The 18,007-nt window shown below is 38.7% G+C and overlaps 1 protein-coding gene across 7 annotated transcripts in view; it reads right to left on the reverse strand.

Annotated features, from left to right (window-relative positions):
- The window catches only part of EYA1 (EYA transcriptional coactivator and phosphatase 1), a 288,702-nt gene that overhangs the window by 115,562 nt on the left and 155,133 nt on the right, over window positions 1–18,007 (reverse strand). For all 7 annotated transcript variants that reach the window (XM_054590246.1, XM_054590244.1, XM_054590245.1 and 4 more), the window contains one exon: window positions 7,031–7,108. In XM_054590246.1, coding sequence (XP_054446221.1) covers window positions 7,031–7,108 — 78 coding nt within the window. The remainder of the gene's footprint in view (window positions 1–7,030; window positions 7,109–18,007) is intronic.

Consider the following 18,007-nt stretch of genomic DNA (forward strand, 5'->3'; position numbering starts at 1 on the left):
TCTGTATTTTTAATTCTACTCAATGGACAACATCACCATCTGTTCAGCAAAATGCTTAAAAGTAGGATTCTTTGCCCCCATTTACATTGGGTAATAGAAATTAAGTAACTTCCAAACGACTAAATGAGAAAGCTGGTGTTTCTGCCTGACTCTTTTCATCAAAACAATCTCTTGACAGCCTACTTGGAAACTAGATATCTCAAAATCACCTCATTTTCCACCCCCTCTTCTATTTCATGACTCTCAAGTCACCCATCCCAAATCTAGAAATTGCCTATTGCTTCCTTTATCCTCCATCCCTTCTCTCCCTTCCTGATTAGGGTCCTCTGTGTGTCTCACTTGAATAAGTACAACAGCCTTCTAGCTTCTGTCCCTGAGTTCCAGCCATTGCCCTTTGACTCCCATTACTACCCCCACAGCGATCTCTCTTAAATGGAAACTTCTTCTTCATCATTATTCTCCAGCTTGCAGTCTCTCCACTGAGCTCACATTATCCCTAGGAAAAATTCCAAATCCTTGGCAGAGTATATAAAATGCTGCAAGCTCCCACCCTTCTCTGGGTTTAGTATTCTGTAGCCTCCCCATACGTGCCCTGCATTTTCATGTCTGTCTTGGTTGTTCTTCATACCAGACCCTCTGGCTTGTAATGCTCTTCTTTCCTCTGCCTGACAAACACTCCTCCTTTGGGACTAAAACATCATCGTCTCTTCAGAATAATGGCTTCCTTCTCTGTTCTTCCTTGAAATGTTATAAACACTGGCAATGCAGCACTTACCACATTGCATTGCAGTCGGCATATGTAGCCTATAGATGTTAGGTTTCTCCGCTAACCATTAACTTCTGGGACCATGGACCTCTTATTCTTTCTCTCAGCACCTGATAGGGCCTGGCATGTGGTAAGTAATCAATAAACAATATTTGTTCAATGAAAATGTGAGATTTAGATCGTAAACAAAGTAGATTTTTTAAAACCATAATGACTTGAAGAATGGTTAAATTATTTTAACTTACTTATAAACATGAATAAGAAACTTGACTCAGATCTTTGGCAATAATAATTGGATTAAACAGTATTCTTGTGAAATAAATGTGAATAAGAACCTACAATGCTGAGTGTCTAGTTGCTAATTTCCTAACTACGTGGACCTAAAATTATTGAGTATTTAATGCTGTATCTTATTGGCTTTCCCTAAATTCAAACCCCTGCAATCTCTGTGTGGCCTGAAGTCAAAATCGTCCACAGTGTGCCTCAAGTATTTTAATTGCTTAAAAGACCTTTACATTTTTAAACAATAATCTAGAAATTCAGATGAATTTTAATTTTATGGGACCAGAATAACCTAAAGCAAAAAGAAGGGTCCCAGCTCATCTGTCAAGGTAAATAAAATGGCTACCTTACCATCAGTAAACTCCAAGTTATACATGCTAGAGACTTGGGAACATATGGATAACTAACGCCTCTATTTTAGCACATTTGTTTTCTATAACTGTCCTGTTATTTTTCCTACTTCTCACGTATCACTTTGGGGAGCTTGAAGAAGCTCCCCAAATCTTGCTGTAGGAAGGGGGAGGAGAACCCAAGATAAAAAATACTCACAAGTTGGAGAATCCACTGAAAATGTCAACAGAAATCTCAAAAGTAGCAAGTTCTCGGTTCACTACTCCCTTAGGCTCCCATCTCATTATTCTGCCAGACAATTAGGTCCAAAGCCTAAAACTTTTGATTCTTCTTTTTCCCTCATAGCCTTTTTATTAGAAGTCAAGTCAGCTCTTCCTTCAAAATATAGTCTAAATCTGGCAACTTCTCTCTTCCTGTCTTCCACTCTGCTCTGATCACTAAAACTGCAGCCACCAGAGGATGGCAATCTGGACACTCCCCCTCCTCCCCTCCCTTCCCTTTCTCCCCATTCTTTTTCCCTAACAGAATCCAGGCACATTTAATCCTGACTTGGTGGCTCTTCTAAGAAGGATGCGGGCTAACACAATCTCTTTCTTCAGAACCAGGGATGGCTAATCTCCCTGCTTCTATTACTGCCTGCCTCCTCTTGTCCCATAGAGAATTTTCCACACAACAAATAGTATCTCTTAAAAACATAAATTAGATCATGTGGCAACCATACTGCACCCCCTTCCCTTCTCTCCAAGCCCTGTTTTTACCTTCCCACTACATTTAGATGAACCCAAACTTATTCCCTAACTTGACTAAGATTTGTGCTCAGATGCCATCTTCCCAGAGGGGCCTTCCCTCTAAGTGACCTCCATCTGCTCTTCACTATATTTTTTTGATCTGCTTTTATTTCCCTCACAGTGCTTTTTGCTATTTTCTTACATTACCACTTACCTAATCACTGTCTCTCCCACAGGAAAGGAAGCCCCCTGAGGCCAGGGACCTTGTCTACTTTTTTTTCACTGCTATATTCCACTGCCTAGAACATTACCTGGCATATAATAGGTGCTCAATACATAATTGTTGAATGGAGGAATCAGACCCAAAAGTTACTTTTTTTTTAAACAATTTTAAAAAATTTTAAAAACTGTATTCACCACACATGGTATCTTTTTTTCCTCTAGAAGCATTCCTGTTTCTATTTCCAGGTTCCAAATACCACCAGACATCAACTTTGTATGATTAATATCATCAGTTGGCTATTTTAAAAGACAAATTAATAACACATTTAGGCTTTATGGGAATGCCAGAAGCAGCAGGCGAAGACATTTTGCAATCCCTAAAAACACATTATTTTCAACCCCAATTGTTCTTAACATTTAAATCATTAAAACATTGCTTTTCAATGGTAAATAATAAATAACCAAAATGTCATTATATTTTAAAAATCTAATAAGCAAACTTGCGATTTTTAATTCAGTCACATGCCTTAGAAAACCAATGCCTCTTTTTCAGGTCCCCACACCAGGATATCTGGTGATATTTCTGGAAGAATGAGGCTCCTGTCTTCTTAACACTTTAAAATGCTACAGTTCCTTGAAGGCAAGAGGTAGAGAGAGCTATTACCAATGTCAGAATGTCTCTGTTTCTTCTTTGTCCTAGCTCTTTCCTCAAGTCACTCATAATAGTCAGGATGTAAATTTTTAAGCCATTATGGCAAAGAAAATTTGAGGGCTGACCACAGAGGCAAAGGCCATCTCGGACTTAAGTGCTTGGAGGCTTCTTTCAAAAGTCTCCTCTTTTGTGTATAGACCCCAAGTCCTGCTCACAGCCACTCCAGCATGCCATGGTTTTTGCATTTTCACTCAAGGAAGGGAGAGAGGGGAAGAGGGAAGTGAAGGGGGAAAAAAGAGAAGGAAAGGAAAGACAAAAGAGAGATAAAGAGCATGAAAAGAATGTCCATCCTCACGGTGCTCCAAGCTTCCTACGCCTTTATCCAGCCCCCCAGCTTACCCTATCCTTTCCTCTGTGTCCAACACAGAGAACCAATCTATGGGAAACAAGATCCTCTGCGACTTCACTCTTGTCACCAAACTCTCCCTGCACCTTTCTCTAAGGCCCATACTTCCCCTGCATATCTTTTCCAAGCAGACGCTGCTCATTCTCTCAGATTCCAGGCACCACAAAGACCTGAAAACAAATCCTCATGGCTGCTTCTTCCAAACCATTGCTTTTCTGCCCTCCCATAAAACCCTTCCTTCCCTGAGATCCATGACTGAACACCTCCATGAGGACCCATCTCCTAAACACTGCCTTGCATTTATCAAAAATTTAGTATTTTGACTGTCTCTACTGACAAGTCCCGCATCTTTGGCCTTATATATCAACCATCAAGCACAATACCATACCCTGGACTTTTTTTTCCCTTCATTTCACAACAGCAATGACTGAATTATTTGTTTACTTAAGAAACATTTACTGACAATCATGTATGTACGTGATTCTACAGTGGCCACTGAGACTGTTAAAGTGTGAAGAAGACAAAGAGAATCCCTTTTCTCATAGTGCACAGTTTAGTAGAAAGAGGGACAATGGAAACTAATTTTAAAAGTAGTGACAAAGGCTGAGGAAGGGAGTGCAGAGACTGAACTGCAGAAGCGTGTGGTGAAGGACTTACTGGGTTTTGAGATTAAGGAAGGAACATTTTGTCTTTCCAGAATTTTCATTTCTGTGTTCCCATCTCACCTGTTCTCCAACCTCATCAGGAGATACAGGGTCCCTGATGTCCTTATCCTCTTACAATTTATTATCTCTACCTCTGTGTTCTTTCTACCTCTCCCAGGGTCATGAATAATTATTTTAAATCATTCTCCTACTGACATTTTTTTATTCTCTTCTCTTCATATTCTTCCATGCTCTACCTGGAAATCCTCAATCCTGGATCAAGAAAAATGTCTTTCCTCAGCAACTAAGCCTTGCAGAGAAAAACCACTCTACCATAAAGAGTCTACGCTCATTAGTTTCATCTTTGTTTGGACCTTTGTCTCTACTGTCAACCCCCCTTTATGTTCCCAAGCAGCCTTGTGCTTCCCAAGTGCTCACAGCATTTATTTCCTTGTAATTTTTTTTATTCTCATCCAAGGACATTTTTTTCATTGTTTTTAGGGAGAAAGGAAGGGAGAAAAGGAGGGAGAGAGAGAAACATCAATGTGAGAGAGAAACATCAATTGGCTGCCTCCTCTACATGCCTGACATGCAACCTTTTTGTTATAGGATGATGCTCCAAATGAGCCACAGTGGGCAGGGCTGCAGCATTTATTTTGATCGTCTCCATCTCTTCAAGCTCACAAGCCTATTACTCTCATTTTGAGTGAGAGGAAAAAGTAGAAGCATGCATGCATGCATGCATTCATTCACTATTTCTCTTAGCAAATATTTAAGCGTCAGGTACTTTCCAGGTGTTGGGGATACAAATGAATGAAACAAGGCAAAATCCCTACCCTGGCAAGCTTACCTTCTGGTGGGGGTGAGAGAACAACATAAACCTAATACACAGGGAAATGATATACAAGGTCTGTCCAGAAAACAGCTAGCCATTGTTAATAAAATGAAAATGGCTTGCGTGACACTGATGTAACCTGGCAGCCAAGGAGAGTAGACTGTGAGCATGCATGAACAATGACAACTTCACTGTAGTGGTCAGTGGGGCTGGTAGATGTACACATGCCACTGAGCAAGAATTTGTACTGTGTAGCTATTGCATTCAAATGAGTGAGTAGAGTAATGAATCTGCATCAAATTTTGTGTTAAGCTTTGAAACTATTCGGATGATTCAGGAGGTCCAGTAACTGGTGATTGGCAGCTTCATCACGACAACACTCTCACTCATGTATCATATCTTATGAAGAGTTTTTTGTGAGACATCAAATCACCCAGCCCCCTTATAGCCCTGCTACACAATTTGGCACCCTGCAATTTCAGTTTTTCCTGAAACTAAAATCACCTTTGAAAGGGAAGAGATTTCAGACCATCCATTTGATTCAGGAAAGTGCAACGGGGCTACTGATGGCAATTGGGAGAACTGTGTGAGGTCCCAGGGTGCTTACTTTGAAGGGGACTGAAGCATCATTGGCCTATGTACAATGTTTCTTGTATCTTGTATCTTCTTCAGTAAATGTCCCTGTTTTTCATAGTGCATGGCTGGACCTCGTAGCTGGCGAGAGTCTAAATGTTACTGGGTGTGGTGGGGGAAATTCATCATGTTAAAGAGACTGGAAGTCTGTAGTGAGAGTTTTCCAACATAGACTAGAACGGTCAGGGTGGGCCTCACTGAGGTGAGATTTAACTACAGATTTAAAGGTGTCAAGGGGGTCAATCCAGGCAGAGAGGCTGCCACCGCAAAGGCCCTGATTGGAAGCATGTCTGTCACCTTCCCACACCCTCTGGACTGTTGGAGGAATAGCACAAAGCAAGGCAGGCAGGCAATAAGGCCTGATGGGACTTGCAGCCTATTGTAAGAACTCGGCTTTTACTAGAAATCAGGCAGCAGTTCCCTCAATGTATTGCCTCCTCCTTCACTTCAATCTCATCTCTGTACTCTCCATTCCATTTTCCCTGATGTTCCCATGGAACAGTTATTCCTTTTCTAGGCTGTTCACTTCAGTTTGGGGTTTGAGCCACTGAGGTCACCTCAGGAACTTCTCTCCAGCTATCCCTGTTTTGCCTATATCTTGAACCTCTACCTCTGGAGTTTGTGTTGGTGGCAAAACCCCCGTGAACTTCTTAATAGCATTCTCAACCCCATATCCTTCTTTCTAATGACGACCTCCTCTCCTCCTTTCTCCACATGTACTTGAAAGACATTTTTCTCTTTCTTGTGTTCACTTTCTCCTCTTATTCATTAAACCACCACCCATTCAGTAAACTTTATGAGCACATACTGTCTGCCACAAACTCTGCTGGCGACAGAAATGGGGCATGCGGGCCATGGGTACAGCCCACCCATCCACAGGAACTGCCCAGGCCAAATCCACTGATGGCTCTCATTTTTCAATTTTTCTTTTTGACACAATTTTATGATTGCAGAAAAGTTGCAAGAAAAGTGGAAAAACTTCCAATATCCCTCACTCAATTTTCCTAAATGCTAACATTTTATTACATTAGCTTTATCTTCTATTCTCTTTTCCTCTCTCTGTATGTGTATGTACAAAATTCATCTCTTGCATTTTTTGGAGTTGCAGGTATGATGTCTTCTTAACAACACTTCAGGGTATATTACTTAAAAACAAGAAATTCATTTACACAACAAGAAATTTGCATGACCGGGAAAATCATACAAATGAGACAGAAGGGGAAGGAGCTATTAACATACTAAAGATAGTTTTGTAGAAGATAGAAAAAGAAGAAAATCCCTTCTGATTTCATTTCCTTTGCAGGATACCAACATTTCCAGCAAACACTTTATCATACTAAATAAAAACATCAGAATTGCAATATGTGACTGAGAAAACCTGTATTATTTATGATATATTGTAAATACCATACCATGCATATATACACATGCATATACATATTTGTATATATAAATAAACTAGGAAAAATAATGTTTTGTATTAATGTAAAAATCTAATACTTATTCCTTACCTGAACCTGAGAAATTGTCTAAAGACCCGTCTGCTGTTGTTGAAACTATTTCACTGCTGCTCATTGGCTCTGTTTTAACTACAAAAATAAACAACATATATCATATATCCAATTAATAGTTATCTGTAAAGATGTTATAGAGAAGATATAACATTCAAAATAGTTACATAAAGAATTATTTTCAAAACCAGCCTTTTGTATTTAAATATAATTCAGATTAATATTCCTAACAGAATTTTTTAAAGAAACATTTGCACAGTAATTATTTTCTCCCTAAGGAAACAATCTATTGTGACAAGTTACCCTGTAAGAGAAATGCTCTAAACTGAAAGTAGTTAAATTTGTTGTTTCCTTATATATTTACTGAACCACTTATTAATAAAAAACTTATCTCAAAATTTGCATAACGTGGATGTGAAATTACAACAGATTTGTAGCCATTTGGCAAAGATGCCTAATGATAGAATAAAAAGGCTCGAAAAAGTGGGAAATAATTCCAGCAGGTTTTCACAGTGCTCAAGGATAGGGGCGCGTGTGTGAGCGCGCGTGCGCACACACACACATCCCCCCTTTCTCAGCCATCCAGCATGGCTGAAAGACAGAGTGCTCAATTTAATGGATTATTATTACCACCCAGCCATATCTGACAGCCAATTTGTCAGTATCTAAGGTACATTTAATATAAAAAACACACTAAATGTAAATGAAGCAGAAATGCTTTCCATTTCCAAATAATACTGATAGCAGTCAAGTTTGTGGAAAACATGTGATCTCTGAGAAAGTCCCTTGGGGCTGTAAAATAAAAACCTTGAAAGTTATGCCATAGGTTCTCTGAGCATCCCACTCTATTGAGACAGTGACAGAATTATTGCACTCCTATCGAACAGATCGGCCAAACATTAGCCATTCTCCCTAGTTTTAGATTATTTTAAAATGAAGACAGCATTAGTATCTTCCCTAGAAACTACTAGTGAAGAACGTGTAACATAATGAAGTGTGATATCAGAATTTGCCTGGCCTACTTTACGGAAGTTATACATCCCCCCATTAATAGGCTTTCAGAAAGAGTGCAACAACATCTTAGTGGCTACCTAAAAGGCAATTATGTGATTTCCAAAATGAAAGCACTAACGAAAGAATAATAGGGGAGGCTTCCCTCACAAAATAAATACATTTGGAAATGGGAAAGGATGATGGAGAAAACGGAGCTTTTCATTCTCTCAACATTGCCAATCTCTTATAAACACCAGGCAAAGGACTAATTCACCCCTCTGGGCCTTTAAAATTTTTACTAATGCATACTGAGTAGTTTTAAAATAGGCATTATAAATAGTTGCAACAGATAGTCCCTTTCAAAAAATTAATTATTTAGACTGTTTCTAAACAGAGTTGAAAAATAAAACCAGTGAGACTAATAGGAATCACTCTCAACTGCTTGTTTTAATGTAGACCAAACAATAGTGTAACTGAAGTTTTCATTTTCCACCACTTGTTTTGGGTTAGAATTCTTAGTTGATGCTAATAAATTCTGACATAAGCCTGTATTTCCCTTCTCTCTTCACGCCTCCAGGCAGCCTAATGATCTTGCTCTTTGCAACCACCATGCGGCCATAGATTTAGGGAAGCAGGTCCGCCCCGGCTGGTGCACAGTTCCTAAGTTTCCTACTCACTTGTCCACATCCTGTCTTACCCTCTTTAAAAAGACTCACAAGCTGCTAATATATACACTCATACAACGTACACATAAAGCAATAGTTCGGTTTCACCTGTACTGGACAGATGACTATTGGAATTCTGAGTGTTTTCATAGTGCTCAAGGATAGGTGCACATGTGTGCAAGCACGCACGCATGCACACCCCCACCCTTTCTCAGTCATCCAGTGTCATGTATGATCAGAATCATATACCACATGCCTAGCAAAAGCTTAGGCTTAGGCCCACAGGGTACAGGTCTTATAAAGTGCCTACTCAGTGTCAGTTCTTTACTGATGTTATGATTAATCCTTTCAAACAATTCTACACTAAGTAGGTCTCAGAGCACAACTCACAAACTCCCTAGTTAAATATCATCTTCTTGTTTCACATGCAAAAAATGGAAACCAGAGGGGTTAGGAATTTGCCCAAAGTCACAGAGGAAGGGGCAGAAATGGGATTTAATTTTAGATGTTTTTGGTTCCAAGGCTTGAAGAAATGGCGATGAGTAGTATTTCCCAATAATTAGAGCTATTCTACAACAGAGCAAGGCGACTGAGGTGCCACACCGCTGTCTTTATGAGGCATGATTATAACCAGCTCCATCTGTTTATGCCGAACAGACCTAGAGCCACTAATCACATACTCCTCCATCAGTCACACAGCATGTAGGACATTCCTGGCCGTGCTAGCGCGCTCACGCTTCCAGGCCAGTGGACGTGCAGGCCAGATCTCAGGCAGACGCTGAGCTGTCTTGGAAAGATGGTGAAGAACCAATTTTCCATGGCGTGGGATGTTAGCCCAGATTACTTCTAAGTGTTTGCCAAACCTAAGGCCTACGATTCTGTAGACTGGACCATAAAATTACCCAGTGAAAGCCAGACTATATCAAAACTGCTACTCCTGTCCCCTCAAACCTACCCCCGCTATGCTGATACGATTGGCTTAAACAAATGTAGCTTTCATTCCCAAGAGGCACATTCAATTATACTTGAAATTCCTTTAAAAATAGGCAGAAAGAATAGGAAGGAAAGGAAAAGGATACTTTTCCTTTTAGGCTCCAAGTGCGTTGCCTTTTTTTTTTCCATTGTTCAAATATACCCATCTACACACTGGGAATAAAGACTCCCTTTTCCTAATGAATCCAATTTTTAAAAGGCTCACTGTTGAAGAGAAGAGGATGTACATACAGTAACTACCAGGATAGTCATGATGTTATCAGGTACTGTAAGAGAATACTTAATCACCAGGGACCTGATGCTAAAGAGACCGATGACTTATTGTGATGTAAACGAGTTTCTGAATGAAAGCCAAATGAGCAGAGACCATTTGTGGCTCTGTTGTCAAGTAGACACTCACTGGAAAGTTAAAAAGACAAGAATAATCCTCGGCTACCAAAACTTTACTCAACACCACTGCTAGCACCGCCATGGTTCCCAGTACGCTTAGGTGATACGACAAAGCCCCTCCCCAAGGCTTTGAATTTAAAAACACCACAAACTGATTTTTTTTCTTTAGAGATTTAAGCTACTGTCACATCTGTGAACAATTATCCCATCTAAGCCATCTATCTGAAAAGAAAAAAAAAATCTATGAATGATTTGCTCTCCTCTAAATAACTACAGGATTGTTTCTTCTTCGTTACATGACTTTAGTCTATTAGAAAACAGCATTTTTTATTCTCTGTTGCCCCAACTCAAGAGTCCATTTTTTCACTACCACCCGAAGATTCCATCTGACACTACGGAATTCTGCTCTGCTCCTTTAATACCTCAAAGGCCCCCCACTCCTTCACTCGGCCCTGCGTTCCAGGCCTGAACCTTACTGGACAGTTGGACTCTCCGGAGGTGCCAGAACTTCATCTATCGATGTCTTTGCACTTTGGTTTGGCAGAGAATCAGGTTCCTTAAGACTTTCTGAAAACTATTTGATCTCTTCAACCTTAATTATTTCATGTATAAAATTTTTAAAACGGAACCTATATTACAGCAATGTAATCATCATAAAATTTTATGTGAGGTACCTGGTCTGAAGTAGAAACTGAGACTATATTTATCATCATCATCAGTAGCACAGGTATTCTATTTCTGCTATACTGAAGGCTTCTCCTGGGGAGTATGTCCCAGGAAAAAAGTACTGAATAAAAAGTGCAAAGCATCAGCTTTGGAATTAGGTATCATCTGAATTTCAACCTAGATTTCTTATTAATGGTGCAAATCTGGAAAAGTTATTCAACTTCTGCATGTCTCAGCCTCCTCCCCTGTAAGTGGGTATAATATACTCATGGGAGGATAAAAAAGATAAATGCTTCTAAGTCAGTCAGCACTGTACCTGGTCCAGAGGCCATGCTCTTACAGTTACTCTGTCATTCGAGTGTCTCTTTAATTATGAGAAATCAAAGTGTTTCTCCTGGGACAAAATCTATTAGGACATTCACATTAGTGTTAAGCTTACTTTTACAAAGCAAATTAAAAGAATCTAAAGTTAAGGGACTTAGATAAGACCAACTATGAGGCCATTGACTCAGGAGAGCCAATCTGAAATCAAGGCAACATGGATGTCACTCAGAAAAGCAGGACTGAACCAGGTCTAAACAAGACAAGGTCTAAAGACCCTGGTCTTTACAATCAGTACACACTCTTTCTGCAGTAATGGCTAGCAGGTTAATCGTGATTGAGGATTCCCGGAGAAAATGTGGGCATCTCTCTCTAGCATTGTTGAAGGTGAGTATTCTGTAGCTGGTCCATGAAGACAGACACCTGTCTTCCTTCACCATAAACTTAAATAAGGACAGACCTATCAGACCACAGAAGCAGGTGACAATAGCTACAAATATCGTCCAGCTAACCCATCACACCATGACTGTGCTCACAAAGCAACTTCTGGTTATACTTTGGATGTTGTAGTCATATACATAGTCTTCAGGAAGACGATAGGCTGGTCAGAGGAGACAAATATCCAGTCCATGTGATTAGTTATTTCTCACCGTGTATCAAGAGAACAGTTAAAGCAAGTTCACCCCCAAAGGGCAGCTCTGTCTGCTGGACTGGGAGCTTCGTTGTTAGGAAGAGTTCGCCCAAGATGCACTGACCTGGGGGAACAGCAATTCCTCCCCAAGCGGTATTAACCTCATTCACAACTTTTCTTCAAACTTTAACAGTATCACTCGTCTCTTTTGGCACATGCTTGGTCTTCCTCTCTATTTTGTTTCTGGCTATAACACTCAAGGACTTCAAAAACTCAGTTCACCGTCTCTCTGCTATTCTTTATGATTCCTTCATATCTTCTGTCTCAATGCAATGTACCTTCATTCCACTTTGATTATGAAATAGTCCAATAACACTACCATCTAGAACTGCATCACTGCCAAGAAATGTCACCTTTCACCTTTTTCACTGTTCACGTCGGTCAGACTTTCTCATCAGAACATCCTGTCTTTCCAAACCCTTCTGCATTTTTCCACTCCCGCTGCACCAGCCCAGCTTGCAACCAGAGCGCCCCCACTCCCCCCCACCCCCCCCAGAATCCTGTGTTGTCTCACTTTTCCAAGCACCTGTTTTGCCAAGTTACCATCCCAGGGCTGGCAGTCTCTGGCTGTCCCCTCCTGTTCTAGACAGTTGAACATGAGAGAAGAGGCCACGATTCACATGCTGACCCACCTGACTAAAGTTCATGCTTCTATATTCTTGTGAGTCATCCTGTTGCTTGACAGTCACCCTTTTCCATTTCTGGTGCCTCAAACAGTTTCCACTGAGTCTTCTCCTCCTTCCTCAAGCCCCTGCACCACACACCTTATTTGCCATCACCGACTATTTTGTGAAGAAGATCGAAGATGTATTAAATCTTTCCGTTATCCTCCTGCAACAATTCTTGGTTTTCCACTGGTTAATCTCAGTGGAGGCTGCTTTTCTATTAGCAGAGCCAACCTTTACACCGTGACTCTTGCTGCCACATCCACACCGCTTCGCAACAATACTCATTACTTTGTTATTCAGTCTCTCGACATCCTTGATCATCCCTTCTCGAGAGGCTACTTCCCTTCTACCTACAAAAACAGACAGTCCTCTCCTGATTTTTAAAAATCTTCTCTCCACCATGATACTTCTCTCCCTTCCTTCATCACCAAGTTTCCTGAAAATGCATTTCAAATTCTTACCTACTCTCTAATACTTTGCATCATTCCTTTATAGTTACTATTTTACTAAAAGGCCATTCCTCATTCCTCAATTCAAACATTTCTCAATCCTGATTTCCTTTTTTCTTCTGTACAATGGGCCTTTCTCTGACTCGTATATTATTGTAGATCAACACAACACTATAACATTTCATTTTCCTTATACATCTATTTCTCTGGATTTTCTTCTTTTCTCTGTAGTTCTGTAATTCTACCTCCCTCTTATCTGTTTGAATTTTCTCTCACAATCATTTCTTTCCTTGCCACAAACTCTTAAAAATCACCCTCCTGGAGCTGACTTCCAAATCTCTATCTACATGCACACCTTTTTCATAGGGACCAATCCCCATATACCAGTGATGCAATGCCCTTGCCTGGACCAGGATCAAACTCAACCTGCTCAAACACATAATCCATCATTTTATCCCTCTGTAATGGCCATACCGCCTAGACTGATAGTTTTCTTTCCACCCTGATTTATCCCTGCTTCTCTTTCTTCACATCCTATTGTTAAGTCTATAGTTTCTATTACCCTAATCTCTCACAAGAATCTTCTTTCTAACATCACAGCCACTATCTTAATTACCTTATATCTCTTCTCTTTAAAGTTGTCAGATTTGCCTTTCAGCCACTACTCTCTCTACTTCAAGCAGAGGTGTTTATCTTTCCAGAGCTCAGATTTGAGTCACTCCTGGCTCCAAGGTCTTTAGCAGGCTCTCTATTTAGTAACTTACCATTCCTTAATCATGTATTTACAGCTCTCTAACACCAACCTTTTCCTCTTCTTTTTGTTTGTTTTATTTTCCAAGTCTTCCATCACACACCATATAACAACTAGTAACTTATAAGAATGCAAGAGCATAATAAAATATACCATCACATCTAATTGTCCTACATTTCCTGTGTGACACTATTATCCCCACTTTACAAAGAACCACTTGTCCTTATATATAATGAACATTTAAACCAAACTGGCCTACCATGATATTTAAGTGCTTTTTCAAATCCGCAGTATTGCTACTGCCTTTCCTTCTGGCACTAAATATTCTAAAAAATTTCTATCTGACTAAATCCTACGGTTCCTTTAAAGTTCAACCAAAGTCCCACCTGCTTTTTTAAGTCCTACCTAATCTACTACTCAAGGGTGATTTTTCTTTTCCTTGAGCTACTAAGTCTGCACTTGTATCTCCTGTAGAACATATATGCTGTTCTACCTCATTTTACAATTTGTAGTATTATCCATTTTAATATGTTATAAATGTCTTCATGGGAGAAACATCATCTTTTTTTATGCCTACAGGATATGTTCTATTTTATCTACAAGGTTTAACAGACAGTTGGAACTCAATATTCACTGAGGAAAGAGATAAAGGTGAAATGTACAATTGACTTAAGAAGACAGTTTACAGCTGACTTTGTACCCTTGGATACATTGCATAGGGCAATTAAAAATTGTACATGCTCAATGTAAAAATCATTAGAGAAATGCAAATTAAAAACACAATGAGATACCACCTCACACCTGTCAGAATGGCTATCATCAATAAATCAACAAACAGCAAGTGTTGGCGAGGATGTGGAGAAAATGAAGCCCTCATGCACTGATGGTGGGAATGTAGATTGATGCAGCCACTATAAAAAAACAATACAGTGGGTCCTCAAAATATTAAAAATGAAACGGTCTTATGACCCAGCAATTCTATTTCTGCATATAGATCTGAAGAAACCCAAAACAGTAACTCAAAAAAATATATGCACCCTTTTGTTCTCTGCAGTGTTATTTACAATAACCAAGATGTGGAAGCAAGACCAGTGCACATCAATACACAAGTGAATAAAAAAAACTGTGGTACACATATATACAATGAAGTATTACTTGGCCATAAAAAGAATAAATTTTACTATTTCTGACAGCATGGATGGCCCTAGAGGGTATTATGCTAAGTGAAATAAGTCTGATAGAGAAAGACAAAATCCATATGTTCTCACTTATATGTGGAATCTAAAGAACCAAATAAACAAAATAGAAACAGACTCATAGATAGAGAACAGACTGATGGTTGCCAGAAGGGAGGAAGCTTGGGAGGCTGGGTGAAAAAGGTGAAGGGATTAAGAAGTACAAATTGGTGCTACAAAACAGTCATGGGGATGTAAATTACTGCATAGGGAATATAGTCAATAATATTGTAATAACTGTGTATGGTGCCAGGTGGCTACTTGAAATACTGGGGGGACCACTTTGTAAAGTATATATTTGATTGTCTAACCCCTAAGTTGTACACCTGGAACTAATACAAAATAATGTTGGATGCAAACTACAATTGAAAAGCAAAATTTAAAATAGAAAATTGTGTATGTTCAAACATAAAATAATGTTTTCTTCCTCTCAAATTATCACTCATTCAATTTACATTCAGGTTCTTGTAAAGCCTCTCACATGTAAGGCATAACACATGCCTACTACTTTGAAAAAAGTACTCTTTGGAAAAGACACATTATCATAAAGTAAAAATCAATCATTGAAATTTCTATATGTTTAGAGAGAACCCTGCATGACCACCCAAATGCAATTATTAAATATTGCTAGAAATAAACCCCAAAAGAACCAATTAAAAAGCTCTACTGCATATGATTATGCTGTACAGATAACAAATATAAATTTCTAAGACAAAAGAAAAACACAGCCATTGTAATGCTATGTTATAGTTGGACTCAATTTCAATATCACAGACAGATTTAATGAGTACTCTTTCCCAAACCATGAGGCAGAAATGGAAATGGATGTTTTTTAAAAACTGTCAAATGATTCAAAAAGAGGCAAAGGATACCAAAGGCATATGTGAAGAGAATGGATAAAATGATCATATGAAATATGAAAGTAGAAAACAACAATATTCCTAAATTTCTATATTTATATCTTATTTTTAAAATATAAAATTAAATATAAGCCATTTCACTATATCTTCTGTAGCTAAAACTTTATATATATATATATATAGACTTGACAACTATATATATACACATATACAAGCCTATACACACGCACACACTTGACAACTGTGTGTGTGTGTGCGTGTGCGTTGTGTGTGTGTGTGTGTGTACACACACACACCCATAAACCAAATGTTTTTTTCTTTGATCAGTTCCCATTTGAAAAACAAGGTATCCATTTATGTTTAGATTGGTTCTATAGTCTGGCATGTTATTGTTCTCTCTCCCAAATTTTAAACTTCAAGCCTTCCTCTTTTTTCTTAAGCGAGTAGAAAAATATTAGCTCTTTAAAATAGTACACCTGGTACAACCTTATGAAAACCAAATCAACACATATAAACCAAACTTGAATTTAAGGGTATATATGGCAACGAAAAATGTTAGTCAATTTCAAAACTTGTTATTCCCAGCAAGTGTAGCATATTGGAGGAGCATTATGCAATGATTGATTGCAGAGGAGTAGACTTGTTGAATTTTTTTTGTAAAAGAAATGATACATGGTAAATGATGGCTGCTCCTTTGAAATACCTCATGCAAGCGCACTTTACCTTTCTGCAATACTCATTCTTGCCACACTAGCTCAGGTTCCTAACACATAAAATCTGGGTAGATTACATGAGGCCCCATGTTGCTCATCTCTCCCCCAATCCAATCTACTTTAGAAATTGCTGCCAGATTAATACCTAAAATACTTTCACCATATCAATCCCTTGCTCAAAATATTCAGTGGCTTCTCTACTGGCTCCAGGATGAAATCCAAATTCCTTAGCCTCCTATTCAGGGTCCTCCCCAGTTTGGCTCCAGCTGATCCTTCCAACCTTATCTACTTCAGCTATAACTGGTCTCTTCACAGTCTCCAGAACTATCCTACCTTTGTTCCTACTGCTCCTTCATTTAGAATGCATTCCTTCTCTTCTCAACCTATTCAAATTCTACCCATTTCCCAACACTCAGCTCAGATTCCATCTCCTTCTTGAAGCCTGGCCAGACCTCAGGGAGCTGAAGAGCTCTTTTTTCTGAACTCTGAGAGCACTTTTGTTTGGATCAGTGGCTTCTAACCTTCTTGAGAATGAAGCCCTCTTCTAATACCAAAATATTTCAGAACCAAATGAAAGCCTATTTTTAATCTGTTGATTGAGAAAGAGCATAATGGCAAAAGCCTACTGCAAATTTTCAGACAAGAAAATCCATATTTTCAAAACAACAAACAGAACATCCGCATGTGAAGAAGAGTTAAGTTGATATGTGGCCTATTAATTTCCTCATCTTACAAAGATCTTGCACGAAAGAATTTGATGACCTTCGGCACTAGTTCTGCACCTCCTGGGGATCTGAAAGCTAGAGATTGAAAACCCTCATCTTCATAATTTAACTGACATACTATGACCTTTTGGTTTTTACCAAATTTTTAAACAACCTTCTCTCTTCCAGCCCGACTGTGAACTCCTTAAGGTAGGAGTAGTGTCACATACTTCTTTGTATATCTACTAGAAACTGGTAGATTCCTTGCATACAATAAAAACTAAATAAATGTTTCTTTCCTAGGACACATTAAATATTTTAGGTTCACTTTTTTACCAGTATTTTATTATAAAAGTTTTCCTAAATAGATAAAAGCTAAAAGAATTATATGGTGAATATCTATAAACCTGCTATCCATTTCCTTTTCCACATTTACTTTTGGTAGAACCATCTTATTTTTCATGCATTTCAAAATTACAGATATAATCCACTTCTCCTAAACACTTCAGTATTCATATAATTAACTAGAATTCTTATTTGTTTATGGTACTTTTTTCCTGTAAGTAAAATTTGTATGTCGTTAAGTGCATAAATCTTAAATGTGTCATTGAATGGCTTTTAATAGATGCCCACATTTAAATTCCAAAGTGGGATCTAAATATTTTTAGGCTGTTATAATAATGGAAGCAGAGCCCAACTGTATAAAAAGATTGTTCCGATTTTAAGAACTAAGTTAGCAATATAACATTCTCATTTTTTGACATAAGCAATATTTAAGCAAAATTTTACCATGTTAGAGTAAGAATTTTAAAAGTCATTTACATTTATTGAGCACCTACTGCATGCCAGGCATTGTGGTAAGCACTTTCTAAGCGATA

This window comes from Pteronotus mesoamericanus, unplaced genomic scaffold (genome assembly GCF_021234165.1).
Source record: "Pteronotus mesoamericanus isolate MK-2021 breed Mesoamerican mustached bat unplaced genomic scaffold, CSHL_Meso_final scaffold_174, whole genome shotgun sequence".
Classification (NCBI taxonomy): domain Eukaryota; kingdom Metazoa; phylum Chordata; class Mammalia; order Chiroptera; family Mormoopidae; genus Pteronotus; species Pteronotus mesoamericanus.